The 25,062-nt window shown below is 43.1% G+C and overlaps 1 protein-coding gene across 1 annotated transcript; it reads left to right on the top strand.

Moving 5' to 3' along the window:
• The first annotated feature begins 10,668 nt into the window (after positions 1 to 10,668).
• LOC128056367 (glutathione S-transferase A2) lies at positions 10,669 to 24,137 on the top strand. Its single transcript, XM_052649130.1, has 7 exons — positions 10,669 to 10,689; positions 16,259 to 16,366; positions 18,564 to 18,615; positions 19,596 to 19,728; positions 22,088 to 22,229; positions 23,194 to 23,325; positions 23,878 to 24,137. Exons 2-7 carry the CDS (start codon positions 16,280 to 16,282, stop codon positions 24,001 to 24,003), a joined length of 672 nt encoding a protein of 223 aa, XP_052505090.1. The 5' UTR covers positions 10,669 to 10,689; positions 16,259 to 16,279; the 3' UTR covers positions 24,004 to 24,137.
• The last annotated feature ends 925 nt before the right edge of the window (positions 24,138 to 25,062 follow it).

Below are 25,062 nucleotides of genomic sequence, written 5' to 3' on the forward strand. Positions count from 1 at the left end.
GACAGGCCCAGTTGGGACTGTAACCCAGAGGAAGGGAGGGGCCACCTGGAGAGATATTGGGCAGCTATTTTACAAGGCCTCAAGAGGGGGCCCCGAAAACCTATGAGTATGGCAAAACTCTCCAAAGTGATTCAAAGGGAAAGCGAATCACCCTCTGAGTTCTACGAAAGACTGTGCGAGGCCTGTAGACTTTATACGCCAATAGATCCAGAGGCTGCTGGGTCTCAGATGGTGATAAATGCAGCCTTTGTGTCTCAAGCCTATCCCAAAAATGTCAGATGGGGGGACACCAAGTGACTCGTGAGTTTTTATACATCCCTGAATGCCCAGTACCTTTGTTGGGAAGAGACTTGCTAAATTGGAGGCACAAGTGACCTTCCCCACCCACCCACGAAAGACCCACTCTTCGAGTGGGATCAACCACCTATTTACTCTTCCTCTCGGTAACCCCTCAAGATGAATGGAGGTTGCACGATCTCCCAGAAGGGAAACTGGACGGGTTAAACAGTCGAGAGAGAGAGTTAACTCAACCTCCCTGAGGTCTGGGAGGAAGACAACCCACCCCTGATGCAAAACAAGTCCCACTGGTAATAGAACTCAAACCCAGTACAATTACATCAGCACCCACCTTGGCCCTGCCAGACCTATATAAACTGTTTACTCTTTACCTGACTGAAAAGGACAAGGTGGCTATGGGAGTGTTGTCCCAGACTATGGGGACATGGGACAGACCCGTGGCTTATCTCCTGAAATGACTGGACAATATTGCCACTGAGTGGCTGGGATGCTTACGGACAGTTGCTGCAGTTGCCTTATTGGTCCGGGAGGCAACCAAGCTGACTTTGGGCCAAGATTTGATCATAAAAGTCCCACATGAGGTCAACACTCTCCTGCGAGGAGACCCCCATAAATGGCTGTCAACATCCCGGATTACTCAATACCAGGGACTGTTATGTGAAAACCCCCATGTTACTATTGAGCCTTGTCAGGCCCTGAATCTGGCCACTCTCCTTCCTGTGGGAGAAGGTGGGCCCTCACATGATTGTAAGGAAATATGCCAGCAGACCTGACTTGAGAGACCAGCCAATCCCGGACCCAGATTTGGTCCTGTACACCGATGGCACCAGCCTGGTGAAACAAGGACAATGACTGTCAGGGTATGTGGTAGTCACGGAAGAAACCGTTGTTGAGGCTAGCTCTCTGCCATCACACTGGTCCGCTCAATGGGCCGAACTATCTGCTCTAATCCAGGCAGGCCCTCCAGCTGTCAAAAGGTAAGAAGAAAAATATTTACACAGACTCGGGTATGCTTTTGCCACAATACATGTACACAGGGCTCTGTATAAGGAGAGAGGCCTTTTGATAGCTAGTGAAAAAAAATATTAAATAAGGAAGAAATTAAGACCCTATTAGGTGCTGCCTGGGAACCAGAAAGTGTTGCTGAGGACATCAAAAAGAGGATATCCCTTGGGCTCGGGGAAACAGACTGGCAGATAAGACCGCTAAACAAGCGGCTGAGGGCTTAGGGGTGACAAGTGAAGCCCCTATTAAAGCTCTTGTATTGGTGGAGCTGCCTGAGCTAATGCTGGACTCTCCAAAATACACTGAAGCCCAAAACCAACTAGTCAAAGCAGAAGGGGCCATCATAACTGAAAAGGGATGGTGGGAATTGCCAAGTGGCAAATCATTGGTACTGGAGGAGCTGGCACCCATTCTGATAAGCCAAACACACCAAGCAACCCACATAGGCCATGATAAACTGGAAGAACTAATTTGAAAATATTTCCTGGTTCCCCGCCTCTCCTCCCTATGCAGGACAGAATCTCAGAACTGCACTGCCTGCTCACAGGTTCTGAAACAGAAATCTCTGGGAATTCAACTAAAAGGCACACTGCCCTTTGAATACCTGGAAGTGAACTTCACTGAAATGAAACCTCACCGACCCTACCGTTACCTGCTGGTCATGGAATGTACGTTCTCGGGATGGGTAGAAGCTTTTCCTACCTGGACTGAAAAAGCACCAAAAGTAGCCCAGTGCCTGCTTAGAAAAATAGTTCCCAGATTTGGATTTCCTACCAGCATTCGATCAGACAATGGCCTGATTTTCGTAGCTGATTTAGTACAAGTAAGCAAAACTTTAAGCATCAAATGGAAACTGCACACTGCATATAGGCCCAGAGTTCTGGATGGTGGAAGGAACCAACCGGACACTTAAAGAGACTTTCCAAGTGGATTGTAGAGACTGACTGCTCCTGGGTGGACTTGCTTCCAACAGCTCTGCTCAGACTCAGGATGACCCCACAGTCCCAAGGCTATTCTCCATATGAAATTGTATATGGGAGGCCCCCTCCCATAATAAAACAGGTGTCAACAAATTTGCCTCAGGTAAGGGGGGATGGGATTTCACAGCAGATGGAACTGGGTAAGGTAATAAATTGGGTAACTAAGTTTGTACAAGAAAAGGGTACCGTTCCCCCTTGGGGAACAGATTCATGAGTTTACGCTTGGTGACTAAGTATGGGTGAAAGATTGAAAACATGATTTGCTAGCCCCTTGGTGAAAGAGCCCTTATATTATTCTAACTACCCCTACAGCAGTTAAATTTGCAGGTATTGCCCCTTGGATCCATCATACCAGGGTGAAGAGAGCATACCACGCAGACCCAGAAAATGCTGAGTGGATTGCACAGGGGGACCCCGCAGACCCGAGAGAGACTAAGACCATCCTTAAGAAGAAGGAAAGGAAGATCCCGGACGAGCCCCTTCAGGATGAAGCCACATGATCAACTCCTGCTGCTTGACCTCATCCATATGCCAACTTCCACAATATCTCCAGCTGTTGTGTATGTGGGGCTATGCCTCTGTCTGTGATGGATAGACTTCCCTGGTGGCTCTGCCAGGGAGACTTTAAACCACTCTGCTCTTTTCTGGGACACAGAAAATCTCTCTCTGCTCTCTTGATGTAAGCCAGACCTACACTCAATAGACTTGGGTCATGGGATTACATATTATGTAAACACCAGTTTCATAAAAGTAACAGAAGTGGTAATTCAAATTAAAATGGTTTTGGACATGCTCACAGCTCAAGGAGGGACATGCTCACAGCTCAAGGTTGAATGTTATGTATATATTCCTGATTTATCTGACAATGTATCAGCTGCTTTAGATGTCATGAAAAAAACAGGTAAAAACAATCTCAAATGAAAACATTCCTTTCTGGACTTCGGTACTATCTTGGGTGAAGGGTGATTGACGGAAAATTAATTTACCATTGTTATAGTTGCCTTGATAGTTCTGTTCTATGGACCTTGCATTTTACAATGTATTATGACCTTTGTAATCCAAAGGTTGGTGTCATTCTCCCAGACTGGTGGTTGGAGAGCCAGGGAGCAATATATCTCTATGAGTGATGCTCATACTATGAGTTAAGAGCATCAAGAGGGGAGAATGAAGGAGGAGACAGACAGAACAGGCTCCATCTTTCAAGCAGGACTCCATCTTGGGCCGGACTATGGACTTTGAGCTATATGCCCAGTATTTATGGAAACGACATATCAACTGGAAAACCAGACCCGCCCCTCAACCCCACCCCCAATGGAAGAGCCCCAGGGCTCGTATCTAGACTCTCCATCACCTAAAAGAATACACTAATTATCTGTGTAACCAAATAGAATCATAAATTCTATTATGCTTGTTGGGATATGACCACTGGCATGTTGATAATTGTCCACAGTTGACTACCTAGGCTTAAGGCATATGAATCCCGGCTTAACTTTGATTGTATCTTTCTTTTCCTTTGTTCAGACTAGTTTCAGAGAATTTGGGGAGGTGGTTTGAACATGTACACTTAGGGTATATAAGGTTTTCACAAAAACTGGTCGGGGTCCTTGGCTAAGAGGAGACTCTGCCTTGGGCTTGCCGGTGTAATAAACTGCACTTCACTACCTTCATCGTCCTTCTGAGTGAGTTTGTTTCCCAGAACACGTGGCTACAGCAGTTTGGAATTAAAAGATAAATAAGAACAGGAAACATTATATATTCCCTTCATATTTTCCAAGGATCATCCTATAACATCTGTCACATAGCCCAACAAAGAGAAAAGTGAAACAGTTTATATCTGACAGTCTTAGGTTTTCATAGGAAAGAGCTACCTTTCTGGGATCATGGCAGAAAGACATTTTCTGTATTTCTTTAGGAGGCATTTTTCATCTAATAATAAAAATGTCTTTTCTTATCCATTTTTGAATAACTATCTTATCTACTGTGGGCTCTCCAGTTTTCTGGGAGGTGGGGTAATAATAAGAACCCAAGGGACCCCAGCTCTGTGCTCAGGGGACCCTGCTGTGGCTGTTTGGTCATCACAGCTCTGCTGCACGAGGCTCTGTGGGGCCCTGCATAAGGGCCTCACTCCCATTTGATGGGGTCCCCCAGGGCTGACCTCTATGACACAGATGACATGTGTGAATTTGATATGAATGAATATATATGACGTTGAAGGAGGAAACAGACAGGACAGGCTCTATTTTGAAAACAGGACTCCATCTTGGGCCAGACTGTAGAACTTCGAGCTATATGCCCAGTATCTATGGAAACGGCATACCAACTGGAAAACCAGGACCCCACCCCCACCATGGAAGAGCCCCAGGGTTCGTATCTAGACTCTCGGTGGTCTAAAAGAATACACTAGTTATCTGTGTAACCGAATGGAATCATACATTCTATTATGCTTATAAGGTTCCCTGAAACTAGTCTGAATGAAGAAAAAAGAAAGATACAATCAAAGTTAACCTGTGATCATATGCCTTAAGCCTAGGTAGTTAACAGTAGACAATTATCAACAGGCCTGTGGTCATACCCCAATAACCATAATAGAATGTATGATTCTATTTGGTTACACAGATAATTAGGGTATTCTTTTAGGCCATGGAGAGCCCTGGGGCTCTTCCTTTCAGGGGCCTGGTTTTCTAGTTGGTATGTCGTTTCCATAGATACTGAAACCAGCATAAAGCTCAATGTCCACAGTCCGGCCCAAGATGGAGTCCTGCTTTCAAGACAGAGCCTGTTATGTTTCCTCTTTCAATGGGATGTGGGAATTCCCCACCCACTCTCACCTGCCTGACAGCTCTATTCATTCATCCAAGTCTTCAAGACATATGTATTCATATCACTCTAATGACAGCATTGCTTGGGCCCTATTACAAAGAAACCAAGCACCAAAAAATCTTTATGAGACAATGGGGAAAATTAGAATGTTGAACATTCAATGAAATTAAGGAGCTATAATTGTAAATTATATAAATTATAAAATTTTAGTGTGATTGAACAGTGTAATTATATTGAGAAAAAGAATTCTACCTTTTAAAGAGCAATTTACTAATTGTGGGATGGATGCAGTCATGAGCTGTGTAGGATTTGCTGCACAGCAATATGTAAACCATGAACTTCCTGATGTTCAAGCTGGTTTTAGAAAAGGGAGAGGAAACAGAGATCAAATTGCCAACATCCGCTGGATCATGGAAAAAGCAAGAGACTTCCAGAAAAACATCTATTTCTGCTTTATTGACTATGCCAAAGCCTTTGACTGTGTGGATCACAATAAACTGTGGAAAATTCTGAAAGAGATGGGAATACCAGACCACCTGACCTGCCTCTTGAGAAATCTGTATGCAGGTCAGGAAGCAGCAGTTAGAACTGGACATGGAACAACAGACTGGTTCCAAATAGGAAAAGGAGGACGTCAAGGCTGTATATTTTCACCCTGCTTATTTAACTTATATGCAGAGTACATCATGAGAAATGTTGGACTGGAAGAAGCACAAGCTGGAGTCAAGATTGCTGGGAGAAAAATCAATAACCTCAGATATGCTGATGACACCACGCTTCTGGCAGAAAGTGAAGAGGAACTAAAAAGCCTCTTGATGAAAGTGAAAGAGGAGAGTGAAAAAGTTGGCTTAAAGCTCAACATTCAGAAAATGAAGATCATGGCATCTGGTCCCATCACTTCATGGCAAATAGATGGGGAAACAGTGGAAACAGTGTCAGACTTTATTTTGGGGGCTCCAAAATCACGGCAGATGGTGACTGCAGCCATGAAATTAAAAGACACTTACTCCTTGGAAGAAAAGTTATGACCAAACTAGACAGTATATGCAAAAGCAGAGACATTACTTTGCCAACTAAGGTCCATCTAGTCAAGGCTATGGTTTTTCCAGTAGTCATGTATGGATGTGAGAGTTGGACTGTGAAGAAAGCTGAGCGCTGAAGAACTGATGCTTTTGAACTGTGGTGTTGGAGAAGACTCTTGAGAGTCCCTTGGACTGCAAGGAGATCCAACCAGTCCATTCTGAAGGAGATCAGCCCTGGGATTTCTTTGGAGGGAATGATGCTAAAGCTGAAACTCCAGTACTTTGGCCGCTTCATGCGGAGAGCTGACTCACTGGAAAAGACTCTGATGCTGGGAGGGATTGGGGGCAGGAGGAGAAGGGGACGATAGAGGATGAGATGACTGGATGACATCACTGACTCAATGGACGTGAGTCTGAGTGAACTCCAGGAGTTGGTGATGGACAGGGAGGCCTGACGTACTGCGATTCATGGGGTTGCAAAGAGTCGGACACGACTGAGCGACTGAACTGAACTGAACTGAACTGAATGCTATAGGTGAGTAAGCAGGATCACGTTGGTTCCTTGTGGTTGCTGTGTCAGCTCACTACAACTGGGGGCTTTAAACAACAGGATGAATTCTCTCACACTTTTGGAGGCCAGAAGTCCAAAGTCAAGGCACAGACTGGGCCGCATTTTCTCTGGAGGCTCTAGGGGGAGTCCTAATTTAATTTAATATTAAAACATATAGTGTCAAGGTAATGTAAGAAAAGACATTATAGGGGACGTAGAGTAGGAGCTCAAGATAGCTCTAAAGTATTTTTCTGAACAGAGCAAATAGCGTGAACAAAGGTCCACAGAGAAGGGAAGCTGATCTGAATGAGGCAGGGAGGAAAAAATATAAAATTTGCTTTGCCAGATTTGTTGTAGCCGTGCGTTCCGGGAAACAAACTCACTCAGGACAATGCAGATAGTGGAGCGCGGTTTTTTCACACCAGTGGGCCCAAGGCAGAGTCTCCTCTTAGCCAAGGACCCCGACCAGTTTTTGTGAAAACATTTTGTTCCCCAAGTGTACGTGCCCAAACCCACCCCCTCCCCCCAAATTCCCTGAAACTAGTCTGAACAAAGGAAAAGAAAGATACAATCAAAGTTAACCTGGGATTCATATGCCTTAAGCCTAGGTAGTTAATAGTGGATAATTATCAATAAATAGGCCAGTGGTCATACCCCAATAAGCATAATAGAATTTATGATTCTACTGAGTTACACAGCTAATTAGGGTATTTTTTTAGGTGATGGAGAGTCTAGGTATGAGCCCTGGGGCTCTTCCATCCTGGCATCTGGTTTTCCAGTTGGTATGTCGTTTCCATAAATACTGGGCATATAGCTCAAAGTCCACAGTCCGGCCCAAGATGGAGTCCTGCTTTCCAAGATGGAGCCTGTTAAGTCTGTTTCCTCCTTCAGATTTAGTAGCTAAAATAAAATACAGGATACCTGTTAAATGTGAATTTCTGATACACAGTAAGTAATTTTTTCATATATTTCATACAGTGTTTAGAGCATACTTTTCTGAAAAATTCTTTATTGTGTGCCTAAATTTGAGTGTCCTGTAGTTTATCCACAACTTAATGTAAAAAAGTATTTCAGAGGCGCACATGCCCTTTAATGACACCAGCTCCCTGGTGTCCCCACAGTAGAGGTTTATCTTCTGCCCTAGTCCTTGCATTCGATTCACGAAAACCTTACATTAAGTTTATTCAAAGAAACATAATTCAACAAACGGATGGCCAAAAGGTACATGAAAAGATGCTCATTATCACTAGCTGTTAGAGAAATTCAAATCAAAACTCCAGTGAGGCATCACCTCACTCCAGTCAGAATGGCCATCATTAAAAAGCCTGTAAAAAATAAAGACTGGAGAGGATGTGGAAAATAAGTAAGTCTTTTACACTGTTGGTGGGAATGTCAATTGGTGCAACCATTATAGAGAACAGTAGGGAGGTTCCTTAAGAAAACTAAAAATAGACTTACCATATGATCTTGCAATCCCACCTCTGGGCATATAGCCAGAGAAAACTCGAATTCAAAAAGGTATGTGCCATGTTCATGTCAGCACTATTTACAGTAGCCTAGACAGGGAAGAAACCTAAATATCCATCTTCAGATGAATGGATAAAGAAGACGTGGTAGATATATAATGGAATAATATTCAGCCATAAAAAAAGAATGAAATGATGCCATTTGCAGCAACATGGATGTCCCTGGATATTATCATATTAAGTGAAATAAGTCAGACAAATACCATATCATATGATATCAGCTTCTCAGTTAACCTGGACAGTTTTGCCCCAGGGATTTCGTGACAGTCCTCACTTATCTGGACCAAGTTTGTCACGGGATCTACAAAACTGTAATAGCTCTGAAGCGGAGGTGTTACAATATGTAGATGATATTTTGCTCTGTGCTGAGACAGAGGAAGCTTGTTTGCAAGCCTCAGAAGATTTCTTAAACTTCCTGGCCAGCTGTGGTTACAAGGCATCAAGAGAAAAGGCTCAGCTGTGTCAACAATCAGTTAGATATCTGGGCCTAATCATATCAGAAGGGACTAGGGCCATAGGCCCTGAGAGAATTAAGCCTGTACTAAATCATCCCCTACCTATGACTTTAAGACAATTGAGAGGATTTTGGGAATCACAGGTTACAGCATTTGGATCCTGGGTTATGGAGAACTTGCCCAGCCTTTATATAAACTTATAGCTGAAACTCAGCAGGCCCAAACTGAAAAACTGGTTTGGTCACCAGAAACTCAAAAGGCTTTTAAGGTTCTTCAAACTGCTCTCCTGCAAGCTCCAGCTCTGAGCTTGCCCACAGGGTCAGAATTTAATTTGTTTGTCACTGAAAGAAAAGGTATGGCCTTGGGAGTTTTGACACAACCCCAAGGGCCTCACCAGCAACCTATTGCTTATCTAAGCAGAGAATTAGATGTAATTTCATGTGGGGGACCCACTGCCTAAGAGTAATTGGGGCAGTGGCTTTATTAGCACCTGAAGCTTTAAAAATAATTAATGGACAAAACCTTACTGTACTGACTTCTCATGATGTGAGTGGAATCTTAAATTCTAAGGTTAATATTTGGATGACAGACAGTAGGCTTCTTAAATACCAGTCATTGTTGTTAGAAGGACCAGTAACTAAGCTTAAAGTTTGTGGAAATTTAAATCCTGCCACTTTCCTTCCTGAGAAAGAAAATGAAACACTTGATCACGATTGTTCTCAATTCCTAACTTTAAACTATGCAGCTTGGGAAGATCTAACGGATACCCCATTAGACAATCCTGACATGGAAATATTTACAGATGGCAGTTCTTTTGTTCAGGATGGAAAGTGTAAAGCAGGTTATGCCGTGGCGACTGCTGAACAGGTTTTGGAAGCAAAATCTCTCCCCATCTGGATTACAACGAAGTGGGAAGTATCCTGGAGAGGACTGGGAAACTGATTTTACTCATATGCCAAAAGCTAATGGATATTCTTGCTTACAAGTTTGGGTAGATACTTTAATTGGATGGATTGAGGCTTTTCTCTGTCGTAGTGAACAGGCTAAGGAGGTTATAAAGATTCTCTTCATCAATGGAAGGCTTCCGGTGGTGGACATCTCCATTTCAAGAAAAGGACTTTCTCCAAGTCTGTGAATACCTTCAACAACAATCACATGCGATGCCTCTTCTTCATCTGATGACATCTACCAACTCTAAAATGGACTGGTGCAATAGGTTGCACTTTAACTATGGACTTAATGTGTCTTTTAATTTTGATTTTAATTTGTTTTAATGACTATGTTGCCTTACATCTGTAACTGTGTAACTAAATTTGTTTCTAGCCGCAAAAAAAAAAAAAAAACCATATCATATGATATCTCTTACATGTGAAATGTAAAAAAAAAAAAAAAAATTGAGCTTATTTACAAAACAGAAATAGATCCACAGACCTAAAAAACAAACTTATGGTTACCAAAGGGGAAAGGTGGGGGAGAGATTAACTAGGAATTAGGGAGTAACGTATACACACTACTGTATGTAAGAGAGACAAGCAACAAGGATGTATTGGCACAGGGAACTATACTCATTTTGCAATAACTGACAAGCAGAAAGAATCTGGAAAAGACTATATATACACATAAAATTAAATCACTTTGCTATACACCTGAAACCAATACAACATTGTAATTAACTACATTTCAATTTGTTTCTCATAGTTAAAAAAACTGAAGGAAAGAAAAAGTCATCCTTCAAAACTTCACCCTCTGGCAGAGTGGGTCCAACAACTTGGAATTTTGTGTTTAATCTTTAATTGCCAACCCTGAAAGGAACATATTAACTAGTTGCATCATGATAAGGGAATGACTCATCATTTTTTTTTTTTAAATCTAGCATGGAATCTGCACCTCTGAACACGGTAGGAGAGCCTTTTCCCTAACTGAGCTCTTGCCCTCTTGAAAGAGGCGGAGTTAGTCGACTGTAACAGCAGCTTATAAACACGTGTGGACTTGGCATTAAGGGGCTGAGCCAAGTGGGAGACAGATAGTCCTAAGGTAAGTACTGATTTTATATGTCAGTATAGTGTGCCCGTGGCACAAGAAAAACTGTTTTGTACTCACATCGTGGTTTCTTAAGGGACATTTTAAGTTGTTTAGTATACTTTTGTTGGATATAGCTTTACAGAAGTGTAAAAATAAAGAACGTAAAACATTAAGCGTGAGAACTTAGATCTGAGAAAAATTCATGATGTGAAGAGAAAAAAGAATGATAGCATTTTAGACAGTCAGAGAATATGACTAGTGCGAACGAGAGAGTAGATGTTTTTGCTGAAGCAAGTTTCTCCATAGACAGTCAACACACAACAGGTGCAAACTGTGACGTTGTAAAACTATGTGGGCTGTGAAGACTAAAAATTAAGTCATATTATTATTATAGGAATAAGTCTGAATGTCAACAGAAGCTCTGTGCTGTGATTAGCCAGCTGGCAAGTCCCCTTCTCTCTCTGGGTTTCAACGACTCTTGGCAAAACTCCAAAAGCGGTCTGGATGGAAAACTAAATAATATGGGAGCAGAAACTAGCTTTTAAAAAGCACAGACATTCACATGGCTAGAAGGTACAGAGCTTCTCCAGTGGTTCAGATGGTAAAGAATCTGCTTGCAATACAGGAGACCTGGGTTCAATCCCTGGGTTGGGAAGATACCCTGGAGAAGGAAATGGCAACCCACTCCAGTATTCTTGCCTGGAGAATCCTGTAGACTGTAGCCTGCCAGTCTCCTCTGTCCATGGGGTCACAAAAAGTCGGACACAACTGAGCGACTAACATTTTCACTTTCAGAAGGCACCAGTCATTTGAATTGGAATGCAGGAGTTAATGCCCTATTGTAAGTAATAATATTGGGGGAAAAACAAAGGCCTTAGAAGGTTGTTAAGAAACTTGTTAAGAGGAGGAAATACGCGTACACATCAACCAGAAATAAGGTGTTGAAGAAAGATCAGTGAAGGGTCTGCATATTCAGGTAAGGAGCCAGAGGTTGGAGAGAAGGGATCTTTTTCCATCAGGTGTTGAAAGTGAGACCCTGAGCTCCTGCTGTGGCAAAGGGAGTGAGGGATGGGGCAGGAAAAATTCCAGGGAGTCCAGAACAGGGAGTGAGTGGGGCAGGGCCAGGCCTGAGGGGCAAGGCAAGGTGGGGGTGCATGCTTCAACCAGGGGCCAGCTACAATCTTGGGGCTGCCAGAGGGAAATATGCTGAGATGTAGCTCCCTGAATCTTTGCCAAAAACTTCATGCAATCCAGGTTAACTAATCAGTGATCATCACTAATATTTCACACAAACCAAATATGTGAGAACCAGCATGACTTAGTTAAAAAAATCTAAATATGTATAAATTCTTATGCCTTCAAGACCTTTGAGTCAAGAGGTAAATAGACACACGTTGCCCAGTGTGCTCGGAGACTCGCCCATCTCCCAGGAACTGGGAGCAGGAGGGAAATTTCCTGGTCCCTATTATGAATTATTCATACTTAAATTTTCTCATCAGCCTTCACTAGTAGATATAACTATATTTTAAAAGAGAATGCTGAGGTAAAGAGATTAAACAACCCTCCTGAGTGTATGTACCTCATAAAGAAAGCAGTTAGGCTTTGCCTCTAAGCCTTCCTTCTTTCTGCTAAGAAACGCTGTCATCAGGGCCCTGCTCCCCACCAGCTCCCAGATACAACTCCTTTAATTCACACTGGATTATCCCAGGATACACTCCTTTTGGGTTTCACAGGTGGTACAGTGGTAAAGAATCCATCTGCCAATGCAGGAAATGCAAGATACATGGGTTTGATCCCTGGGTTGGGAAGATCCCCTGGAGGAGAGAATGGCAACCCACTCTAGTTTTCTTACCTGGAGAATTCCATGCTCAGAGGGGCCTGGTAGGCTGCAGTCCATGGGGTCACAAAGAGTCGGACACGACTGAGCAGCTAAGCACACACACACACAGACACAGACACACACACACACACACACACACACACACACACACACTCCTTTCCGGGAATATAAGCCTACCTCCTTGTGAAGGTCAAATATAGTTATACTAGTGCTCAATTTACTCATAGTAAGTTTTTAGGGTTTCAGGTAAAGTAAGGTATGTTTTTATGCATTTTTCCTCATATCAGTTCAGTTCAGTTCAGTCGCTCAGTCATGTCCGACTCTTTGTGACCCCATGGACTGCAGCACGCCAGACTTCCTTGTCCGTCACCAACTCCTGGAGTTTGCTCAGATTCATTTCCATCCAGTCAGTGATGCCATCCAACCATCTCATTCTCTGTTGTCCCCTTCTCCTGCCTTCAATCTTTCCCAGCATCAGGGTCTTTTCCAATGAGTCAGTTCTTCATATCTGGTGGCCAAAATATTGGAGTTTCAGCTTCAACATCAGTCCTTCCAGTGAATATTCAGGACTGATTTCCTTTAGGATTGACTGGTTTGACTTCTATTTGTCCAAATGAATATCAAGAGTCTTCTCCAACACCACAGTTCAAAAGCATCAATTCTTCGGCACTCAACTTTAAATATGATCCAACTCTAACATCCATACATGATTACTGGAAAAACCATAGCTTTGACGGACCTTTGTTGGCAAAGTAATGTCTCTGCTTTTTAATACGCTGTCTAGGTTGGTCATAGCTTTTCTTCCAAGGAGCAATCATCTTTTAATTTCATGGCTTCAGTCACCATCTGCAGTGATTTTGGAGCCCCCCCCAAAAGGTCTCTCACTGTTTCCACAGTTTTTCCATCTGTTTGCCATGAAGTGATGGGGCCAGATGTCATGATCTTATTTTTCTGAATGTTGAATTTTAAGCCAACTTTTTCACTCTCCTCTTTCACTTTCATCGAGGCTCTTTAGTTTTTCACTTTCTGCCATAAGGGTGGTGTCATCTGCATATCTGAGGTTATTGATATTTCTCCTGGCAATCTTGATTCCAGCTTGTGCTTCCTCATATCAAGCCCCTAGGAATTAGCTAACAAAAAAGGAACTCATGAATTTAATGTTTCCTTCTCTCCCATTTAATTGTTAATTGACTAACGGATTCTGAATGAGTAACAAACTAATATTGAGGGTCTCAGAGATCAACAGAGAGAGGGCATAAGTGTTACCTGGTTAGGGTGGGAGCCCAGATCAGAAGTCAGAAGATGCCTTCAAAGGACCCCAGTGCTCACAAAAATGAGTGAGCTAGGAAAGTAGCTTCAGCTCTTTGAATTCAAGTTTCCTCCTCCTGATAATAGGCTGCTAGAAGCTATTTCCTGGAGTTGTCCTAGAGGTGGACACACTTGCTAGATATTGAATGTGAATTGGGAACACACGTGTAGATGGATGGCAAGTCACTGAATCTCTCTAGTTCTCATTTTCTGGCGACCAGGAGGTTTATATCACATTTGCCCCAGCCATCAAAAGATGAAGAAAGATATAATAAGAAAGATATGATAAATATTATGTAATTTTAAAATTCATTTCCCTGTGTAACGTGATCCTTGGTCATTGGATAAGGGAGCTTAGTGTGAGAAGGAGCTTAGTGTGAGAAGGAGCTTAGTGTGAGGGGGATCTGCGACTTCCACCTCACTGCAACACCTTCTCAGAATTCTGCTGAATCACAGCTCCTCCGTTCCCCATGATAAGAAAAGTACAATATACACAATCTCAACTTCCAGACAGATGAGATAAATAGGTTTCCAAGAGATCCTTGATTTTCCAAAGGTTAGACCGTTCATCTCACATCAAAAATGTGGATATTGAAAACATTTGGTATCTAAAAGTCAAGTCGTGTATACTTTTCAGGAGATGATTATTGGGTAAAGAGAAGTATATTTTTGTCCCAAGCTCCATAACAACAAAATTTTGCAAGAGAATCTTAGTGCTTTCTAAGCATTGGAATTTGCATAGAAAATGCAGCTGTTTGTCCATACATCCTGGCTTTGGAACTCCTGCTTTTAATGAGTCCTGTATGTTTCCATTCACAGTCATAATAGAACCAGTTCTGTCCAGAGCCTTTGAGTTTGATTCTCTGGTCCCCTGCTGTGTCCACCCTTCAGGCGGGCTACTGTAGACTAAGGGCTTTTAAACTTCATTGAGTGGACCCAACCAAAGTATCTCTTACCATTGCAATGACCAGATAACTGTGCCCATGTGCTTTCCTTTACCCATACACACAGCAAAACTAAAATTTCATGGAATGATGGTTACCTCTTGAACACAGAAGGGACTTTGATATTTCCTATTTTCTTCTACTTTAAAAATTGGTGGATTTCATAGTCCACTGAAGGATTGTCATGCACATTTGGAAAAACACTAATATGGAAAAATGAAACCAAGCTTTGGGTTCATATAGAAGTAGCTTTGAATCCCAAGTCTGCCACCTACTTTGGGCAAGTTACCCTAGAAAGTTCAATATTCTCAACTGCAAAGTGAGAGCAATGACAAACTTCACAGCGGGTGATTTGGGGAGGGTTAAATGAAGATAAATTTGTGACAATGCCCACTGCGTGACAAACATTGAACAAATGTCGGATCCATCCCAGACTGTAAAGTTCATGCAGCAACACCCCTTGTTCTAGATAGAAGATGTACGCGGAGAGGTAGAATCCAGAATTGCAAGAAAAAGGAGGGACTTAGCATCCCAAGCCTGTAGAAAGAATCAAGATTGTTGAGCAACAGTTAAGCAAATCTGAGTCCTAATTTCAGCTTTTGAACTAATGCAGTGTAACAGCCAAGGAGCTGAACGTGGCCTCTGTCTCCACCTCCTCCTCCTCACTCTCTTTGAAGCCCTCTGGCTCCAAGGCCCCTCCCTCCCAGGGTCCCAGGGCCTGCATCTGTGTAGGTTCCAGCCTTGTCCTCATTTTAATCCTAGGTGTGGATATCCACACCCATCACTAACTGGATTATGATTGTGAACACGTCACTTAACCTCTGAGCTTTGGTTTTATTAACTAAAAAAACCACAAACACTATTTCACGGGATTGTTGTGAGGATTAAACATCCAAAGGGGTTAACATTGGAGCAGGACCATTAGGAGGTTATCGGTAAATACTAGTGCTCAGGACTTCCCTAGTGATCCAGTGGCTCAGACTTCATGCTCTCCAATGACTAGGTTCAATCCCGGTCACAGAACTAGATTCCACATGCCACAACTAAGGAGTTTCCTTGCCACAGCTAAAGATCCCACATGGTGCAACTGAAAAGAAGATCCTGCCTGGCACAGAGAAGACCTGTTACAGTCAAATAAATGCATTAATTAAAAATACATATATACTAGTTCTCTAGTCCTTCCCCTCTCTAATACCCACCCATCACCCTTACCACAGACTTACTTCTTAGCCTCCCAAGACAATCAGATTTTACCCCGTGGAGACTGGAGAATGGCTTGGTACAATTTTCCATGATTGGTTTAAAGGAGTGAGAATATGGACCAAGGAAGACATTCCAGGGACTCTTCCAACTCTGCCTTGAAGGAGGTTGACACTTCCTCAGCACTGTTGGTGCTGTTCAGCCATATATCATAAAGTGCATTTGGCTTCTGTGGTTTCATCTTTGTTCATTCATTCACTTATTCATTCATTCACTCATCAATGTTTAGAGAAACCAGGAAACTGCTATCATGGCGGGGAAGCCCAAGTTACACTACTTCAATGGACGTGGCAGAATGGAGTGCATTCGGTGGCTCCTGGCTGCAGCCGGAGTGGAGGTAGGTTTCATCTCCAGTCGGACATAAATTGACAGTATCAAACTATTTTTCTCACGTAAGCTAGGAGACTTTTCTTTCTAAATAACCTGTTGTTTTTCATTAAAGAAAATTTGTCAGCTATTAAGAGATAAACAGATTTGTTCTTATGGATTATTATATTCTCTTCCTATCAAACAGAATAAACAATTAGAATAAATTTAAGAAACTAATCACATCGTGTGGTCCTAAGTTGGAATTTTATTTTTAAAATTGTAAAATATTATATATGACAGTTATACAACAATTAGAAATGTGAACATTAAATATCAATAGATATATTCAGTAACTTTTGTTAATGTGTTAGGTATTGTAATGTACCGTGTTACTTTTAATAGTTTTTATATTTTGGAAATACACACGGAAGTATTTAAATAAAAATATGTGATATCTGGGATTTGTTTCAAATTCTTACAAGGGGGCAGGAGATAAGCGTATAAATGACTTACAGTTGGGTAATAGAACTGATAATTATTGAAGCTGGTTAATGGATACCGACTCAATGGACATGAGTTTGAGTAAACTCCGGGACCTGGCGATGCAGGGAGGTCTAGTGTGCTGCAGTCAATGGGGTCGCAGAGTCGGACACGACTGAGCAAATGAACTGAACTGAACTGAATGGATACAGGAACAAATGAAACAGAAACAGTCCCTGCCCCTGGGCAGCTTACACTCTAGTGAGGATGCAGACAGTGTGTGGGTGATTAAAAGGGGGTGGGAGCACCTAGAAGGACACCCAAACATTTTAGAGTTACAATGCCATATTCCCAGCGGCAAATTTGTAGGTTTCTGTGGGACTCTGTTGAGTGCTGCCCTCTAGAGGTGTCACTGAGAAAAGCACTTCTCAGCCCAGGTCAGAGGGACCCAGCAACTCTGTGAGGGTTCCCCGGGGAGGGAGTCGTGGACACACTCTGGAGATTTGGTCCCTTAGGGGACACACTCTGGAGATTCGGTCCCTTAGGGGAGAACAGTAAAGGAGGGCTGCAGGTGAGGTGGAGTTCTGCAAAGGGAAGCTCTAGTGTGCTCCCTTAGCTTCCTAACAACATGTTTACCTAAGCCTCAGATAACACTTTGATTGCTTCATGCTTGATCCATTCTCAAGTGTGTGAAGAAATAAGTACACACAAAAAACTCAAACAGTGCCATTCCAGGTTGTTTAATTTCTAATAATCAACAACCAACAGTTTTCCCTGCGGTCCAGCCCTGGGGTTCAAGGGTGTGTTCAGAGTTCCTGGGTGGGATGAGTTCAGCACAGGAGGCGCTGAGAGGCTGAGAGCAGCCAGGCCTCCTCTTGCCCAGCCCAGCCTGACGGGGGGAGATGCATACTGCACAGACTGACCCTGTGAGTTCATGCAGATCCACAGCAAACTGTTTAGCAAGTTAGAAGCTCCCAGCTCCCAAACTCTTCACCATCAAGAATCTACACATGAAAGTCACTCAGTCATATCCAACTCTTTGCAATCGCATGGACTGTAGCCCGCCAGGCTCCTCTGTCCATGGAATTCTCCAGGCAAGAATACTGGGGTGGGTTCCCATTCCCTTCTCCAGAGGCTTTTTCCGACCCAGGGATTGAACCCAGGTCTCCTGCATTGCAGGTGGATTCTTTACTGTCTGAGCCACAAGGGAAGTCCCTCACCATCAAGACCCCTTTTAAAATATAAACTTGAATGGAAGGAGGTAATATACAGCAGAGGCCCCTGGTGACATCTTGGGGGTCACTGACCCCATGGATACTCCATGCTGGGGGACACGCAATACCCTGTCCTGACCTTATAGGAAGAGAAAGGCTTTCCAGAGATATTAAAACTCCATAACTAGAACTTGCTATCCGTTCTCTCCAGTGACATCCTCCTCCCAAATCATGTCTAACGACTGACAGAGATGGAGACAGTGTGGAGGGGACCCGAACCTGCTGAATAAGCAGTTATGTGCTACAAGCCACACTTTTCTCTTGGTGGCTCTAATCTGAATTTCCAAGAAGCCATAATCATTGTCCGCTGTCAAACTTGGAAATCTTATCTTCTACATAGCACCAGACAGGGGACATTCAAGTTCAGCAATGAACGCTATGGAATGAAATAACAAAGACTCATTGGCAAGTTCAGCGATGAATGCTATGGAATGAAATAACAAAGACTCATTGACTGTTTCTGTTTTTCAGTTTGAAGAGAAATTTATAGAACAACCAGAAGACCTGGACAAGTTAAAAAATGGTAAGACCAAGAACTAAATTCCTCTGATAGGAGTATCTAGTGGAAGTCTTCGGTTGAGGTTAGAACACTAGCAATGCCGTGTGTGTGCATGGTGGGTGTCCATCAGGGGAGTGGGAGAAACATGGTTAAAGGTAAGGGTTGGGGCTCCTCGAGGAGGTCTTGCAGCTCACCCAGGACTTAGAAAGGCTGGAACGCGAGTATTTGCTATAGGAGCCAGCCCCAGTGCCCCATGAATGCCCTCTCTGTGCTCTCTCTGCCTTTCTGCACCGTGAGTGACCACACCAGTTCAGGATGCCACACAGCCCTGCCACCCAAAGTCAGGAAACACACATGCATCCGAGAGAAGGGAAGAGAAAGAGGCCCAGCCATTGCCATGAGTCCTTTTCATTAGTGGGTTTGAAAAGGTCATATCGTAGCAATATTGCAGACTGAAATAACCAACTGGTGTTGAAATAGTTCGAAGTCCAGGTGAGCATGTGAGGAGGGAGATAGAGCACAAGGGCCAGCAGCAATGGAGCTGGAAAAAGAGAGCTGCCCCGGGCACTGTCTGGGGGTGGGATTTGGTGAGCATACAAAACACCGTATGTAGGAGTTTCTCCTAGAACTGTCCTTAATGCCGTCAACCGCAGGAGGCTTACTTTAGAAATATCTCATTTGACTTGGCAACTGGCTAGAAGAACCTCTCCTATATTGTTCCTAAAAAATCCATGAAGGCAAGTCAAATACATAAAATAAAGACACATACCATGATCTGGATGGGAAATTAAAAGTGAAATGACAGATTGAAAAGTAAGAGACAAATTGAAAAGAAGGACTACAGGAAGCTAAAAGCAAAATGCTATTCCTACTGATATTCTACCAAGTAAAAATTTTGTTTCCTTTTATGTCTTCAGCCATTTCAACAAAAAGTTTGATTCATAAAAAATTTCAGTTTAATTAAACTCCAACATCTCACTCTACTTCTTTTCTTCTTTCCAAAGATGGGAGTTTGATGTTCCAGCAAGTGCCAATGGTTGAAATTGATGGGATAAAGCTGGTGCAGACCAGAGCCATTCTCAACTACGTTGCCACTAAATACAACCTCTACGGGAAAGACATGAAGGAGAGAGCCCTGTACGGTTTTTTTTTTTTTTTTTTTTTTTCTGTTCTTTCATCTGTGATTAATAGGAACAATTTAGGGGCTTCCCTGAGTGAGCAGGATGTGCTCACAGAGATCATGACCAACAGCAGTATAGACCTTCATGGTGTAACTGAGGTCCAGAGACCTGTGAGGGTGAGGGAAGAGTAAACTTGGAGTGGAGCCAGGAATTTAGGTAGGACTTCCTTGGTGGTCCAGTGGCTAAGACTCTGCATTCCCAATGCTGGGGACTCAGGTTCGATCCCTGGTCAGGGAGCTGGATTCCACAGGCTGCAACTTAAAGTTCCCACATGCCACAACTAAGACCCAGCACAGTCATATAAATAAATTAAATAAATTCATTTTAATATATTTATGTAAGAGGATATGGACCATGGATACAGAACGGTGACAGAGGTCTCCAAACACAGATGGACTATGAAGCCGGGAGGATGGTGGAACCATGGCACCGGAAGCTCAGGCCCTTTTGAGCTTAACACCCACCAGCAGTTAGGGACAAGGGACAACGCATCTGAGTGTCTAGAGGAAAAAGCCTTAGAAGGGAAGGCTCTAGAGGAGCTGATTTTTAAGTTCCAGAAATTATGAGAATGATGACCAGGAACCTGATTTATCAGTCTTTTATATGAACTGGTCGCTTGACAAAGGTTAGCAGATATTGAGCCCAAATGTTGTCTGGAACATTTGAATATGTCAATAGCAGCCAGGGGCTTCCCTCATAGCTCTGTCAGTAAAGAATGCCTGCAGTGCAGGAGACCTGGGTTCTATCCCTGGGTCAGGAAGATCCCCTGGAGAAGGAAATGGCAGCCCACTCCAGTATCCTTGCCTGGAAAATCCCGTGGACAGAGAAGCCTGGTGGGCTGCAGTCCATGGGGTTGCAAAGTCGGGCACAACTGAGCAACTAACTCTTCACATGTAGCAGCCTGACTTATTCATTGCAGCCATACTGGGGGGGGGGGGGTGGGGGGGGGCTCCTCTGTGTTGTGATGGTACTATATGATTGAATCATGAAATGTGGCAGTTACTCAAAAAATTATACATCGAGTTACCATACAAATCAGCAATCCTCTACTAGGAATATACTCGAGAACTAAAGATACAACCACACTAAAACTTGTACACAAAAGTTCATAGTGCTGTTGTTCATAACGTTCAAAAAGCGAAAAAGCACAAATGTCCGTTAACTGGTGAATGGATGAACACAGGCAGGCACATCCATACAATGGAACATATGTGACCACAAAAAGAAATGAAGTCCTGATCCATGCTACAACATGGATGGAACTTGAAAACATTCTCTTACAGAAAGAAACCAGACCCAAACAAGGCATATTGTAGGATTCCGTTTGTCTGGCACATTCAGGACATTCCTGGTCATAAAACCAAAAGGAGTTTAGTGACTGCCAAAGCTGGAGAGAGGAAGGAATGTTGAATGCCTGAAAAAAAAAAAAAAAACCAACTCAGCATCTCTTTTGGGAGTGATGAAAACATTAATATTTTAGAATTAGAGAATGATGATGGTACAGAATCCTGAGACTGTACCACTTGCACAGTTTTACACTTGAAAAGGGTGACATTCTGGTATGCAAATGATATTTCAACAAAGCTTTTTACTTAAGAACACTCTTGTAGGAAGTCATCTTTGGCAGAAAAACAACAAAATTACCTGGACTATGCACTGTGGGAACAGAAAGAAGAAATGCAGTATTGCAGGGGATATTCTGGGTAGAGTCTTGAGAAACACAAACAAGCCAGAGTCCAGCGACAGCGTAGGGAGAGCACTGTGGAACCATATTCTACGGGAAGTAACCGGAAGAAGCGCTGGTATTGGGCAGTGTAGCTGGAAGAAGTGCTGGTATTGGGCAGTCAGATGAGCCTCGTGTTATAACAGGACAAGAGAGGGAAAAGGATGCGACAGGGGTGGCGGTGCCAGGATTCTCTCTCGATACGACTGAGGTGGTACTAATGCGTCACACTAACAGTGGACAGGCCACACCACAGCAGAGATGGCAAACCCAGGTGTGGTCTCGTGGTTACCTGCCCTGCTTCCACCCTTTTCTCTCATTCTTGTGACTCTGGATGGGTCACTGATATGCTCTTCTTATATTTGGCCATGTGTATAACAAAAATATTAGACATCTATATCTATCTAGATGATTTGTTCTGGAATGAAACGTTAAAATTAATTTAAAAAATCATAGCGGTATGACTGGCAGAAAAATGCACACAATGGAGGTGAATTACTTTGCCATTTCTTGATGTCCCACTCTTAGCCTTTCTAAACTGCAAAACCTAAGGCAGGAGATATCTGACAATTTGGTCATTTTGTCTTTTCAGGATTGATATGTACTCAGAGGGTGTGGCAGATTTGGGTGAAATGATCCTGCTTTTGCCACGGTGCCCACCTGATCAAAAAGATGCCAAAATAGCTCAGATCAAACAGAGTACAACAAACCGTTATCTCCCTGCATTTGAAAAAGTGAGTGGACTGTTCAGTATTTTTGGCACTGAGATCAAAGGACAAAGGAAAAAATGCTTGGCATTGATAGGGTATTGACCTTCACCTCTGTGAGCCTGTCTGAATACTAATGTAGTGGTCTGATTCTCAGGGCACTTTACAGAAGTCAACTATGAGGGAGATTGCGCCAGTTTTACCCAAATTATAATATTTCAGCCAAATTTCTGTTTACTCAGAGCCAATCTGGAATTCTCTATTCAATGGAATTTCACATACTTAGAACTTGGGCTTCAGAAGCTCTGAGAGCCACACCGGAGCCTGGAGTGGATGGATCCTCAGAACACGGTGCAGGGGCCTTGGTCCAAGAGAAGCATGATGTCAGCAATACATCAGAAAGTATTCTGATACCATGTGTAGGGAGACATGAGACCAGCTGCCTGTCAGCAGAATGCGATAGTCTTTTGGGGGTGGATGAGATATGGGGGTGGTGGGGTAGAGACGAAAAGATAGAGGAAAAGCTATTCAGGAGAAAATAATCTACAAATTTGGGGGACATGGCTCTCAGACTCTTAAAGAAAGTCATACAAAACCAAGAAATTAATGTTCCATCATTACACCAATATACATCTTAGTAGTAATGTTTCTCTTTAAATGTAAGAGGAGAACATTTCGTGATTAGACTCCCTTAAATCATGCTAAACAGAAGTCACAAACTGCAAAAAAAATGATTGTAAGATACAGGAGGCTTATATGTAAAACAAAAGCTTAAACCAACACTGTCATCTTTATACAATTTAAATCATTCTTTCATTAACTTCACAAGTATTAATTTGTTGCTTATGTGTCAGGGGGAGCAGAAGGTCTGAGGTTCCCACCCGCCTAGCGAGGGACAGAGATGGAAGTGGGGCTGGGTGAGGGGCAGGGGAGGAGCAGGGGTCCAGCCTGCCAGGACCTGTGTCCCTGATCTGTCCCCTCCATTTCCCAGGGGCTGAAGAGCCACGGACAAGACTATCTTGTGGGCAACAAGCTGAGCAAGGCTGACATCCACCTGGTTGAACTTCTCTACTATGTGGAAGAGCTAGACCCTAGCCTTTTGGCCAACTTCCCTCTGCTGAAGGTGAGCTCTCCCACGGCCCTGGGGGCTAGCCACACCCCCACTCGGCATCTGCTCTCTGGACCCTGGGACTGGGATGCTAGGGTCCGCAATGAGTCGTTTCCTCCCCTCAGCTCCTGTTCCTTCTCTCACATGCTGGTCTCTCTCTGCCTGTCTCTCTCTCCCTCCGAGAGCAGATTGGTTCTGACTTGCCTCACGGATTACCATTCATATTTTCTGTCTTCACTTCCAGCCCAATTTCCCTATATTTTCATTTTCCTGTCTTGCTATCTGACACATTTCTTTTCCTCATACCGCACTCGAGGGTAAACCCACAGGACTGATAATTAGCAAGTTCAGGAAGTTGAACGGAGTCTTACAGTAAAACATCTCTGGGGAAAATGCTATTGGACTGTCATCTTCCTGTCTTAGTGGGCGTCTGTGTCCAGCCTCCTCCTGGTGCTGATGGAGAGGCCTTGGCTGGCCCTTGTCTAGGAGGGTCTTGGGGTCCCAGGCTTGTGTCCATGACAGGGTGGTCTTTAGCGGCACTCTGAGCTGTGCTCTTGTGCACTGCAGGGCCTGAAAGCCAGAGTCAGCAATCTCCCGGCCGTGAAGAAGTTTCTGCAGCCTGGCAGCCAGAGGAAGCCTCCCATGGATGAGAAAAATTTGGAAGAAGCAAAGAGGATTTTCAGGATTAAATAAAGCAGGCAGGGCTGCCCATGACATGCAGGATCACTCTTCTGAAGTTCTCCAACAATGAAGTGCTTTACCTAAATGTAGATCTTGGCTATTGTGGAACTAATAAACTTTTTCAAAGTATAGTTGATGATTTCATTAGAATGCAGATTTAGTTGCAAAACAATCTATTTTGTTTTGATCACGTATAAAATCATGATCTCCTCCTAGAATCCTGTTTCAGACCTAAACATAAATAAAGGGAGAAAAAATATCATGGACTGTTTGATCTGTTCGAAAAAGTTATGCAAATACCAGCTATCACTGTCAAAGCAAGTTAAGTAGAAATTTTCATCTGATGTGCTTGGTGTCACAAAAATAGTCTTTTCTTTTTGCACTTTGCTGCTCTTCTGACCCATAACCTAAAACTTTTCTCTTTTTTCTCAGACAACCTCTTTCCCTCACGTTTTCAACCCCTTTTCCTATTCAGTTATGGAATCTTTATTTTATATCTAATAGGGAACATTCAGTATTTCAGGAGCATGATAACTAAGGATAAGCAAACCAGATATAGTCCCTGTCACCAAGGAGGTTACATTAGTAAGAGAAACAACAAAATGGGCAATTCTAATCCAAAATCATGCCTGTTGAGTATCATTCCTGGGTAATTTGTGACATAAACACACAGAGATCTGTTACAAAGTTATTTGCATTTGGTCTTTGATCCCTATATCATCCAGCATTTTCATGGAGAAACACTACATAGGTGTGTATTTACAAACATATTTTAAATATATATTTTAATACATATTTATATTTATATAAATGTAAGTAGATATTACTCTGAATGTCCTGGGGGGATTGGATCAAGATTTGAGCTATTATATATAGTGTTGTGTTCATAGCTCAGTCGTGTCCAACTCTTTGCAACCACATGGACTGTAGCCCACCAGGCTCCTCTGTCCATGGGATTCTCCAGGCAAGAATACTGGAGTGAGTTGCCATTTCCTTCCCCAGGGGATCTTACCGACCAGGTGATCAAACCCTGGTCTTCTGCATTGCAGGAGGTTCTTTACCATCTGAGCC

This window comes from Budorcas taxicolor, chromosome 11, assembly GCF_023091745.1.
Source record: "Budorcas taxicolor isolate Tak-1 chromosome 11, Takin1.1, whole genome shotgun sequence".
NCBI lineage: Eukaryota > Metazoa > Chordata > Mammalia > Artiodactyla > Bovidae > Budorcas > Budorcas taxicolor.

Coding starts and splice junctions, on each gene's coding strand:
- LOC128056367 (XM_052649130.1), top strand. CDS start 16,280: ATGGCGGGGAAGCCCAAGTTACACTACTTCAATGGACGTGGCAGAATG. Junction 22,230..23,193: donor ATCTCCCTGCATTTGAAAAA/GTGAGTGGACTG, acceptor TCCATTTCCCAG/GGGCTGAAGAGCCACGGACA. Junction 23,326..23,877: donor CCAACTTCCCTCTGCTGAAG/GTGAGCTCTCCC, acceptor TGTGCACTGCAG/GGCCTGAAAGCCAGAGTCAG.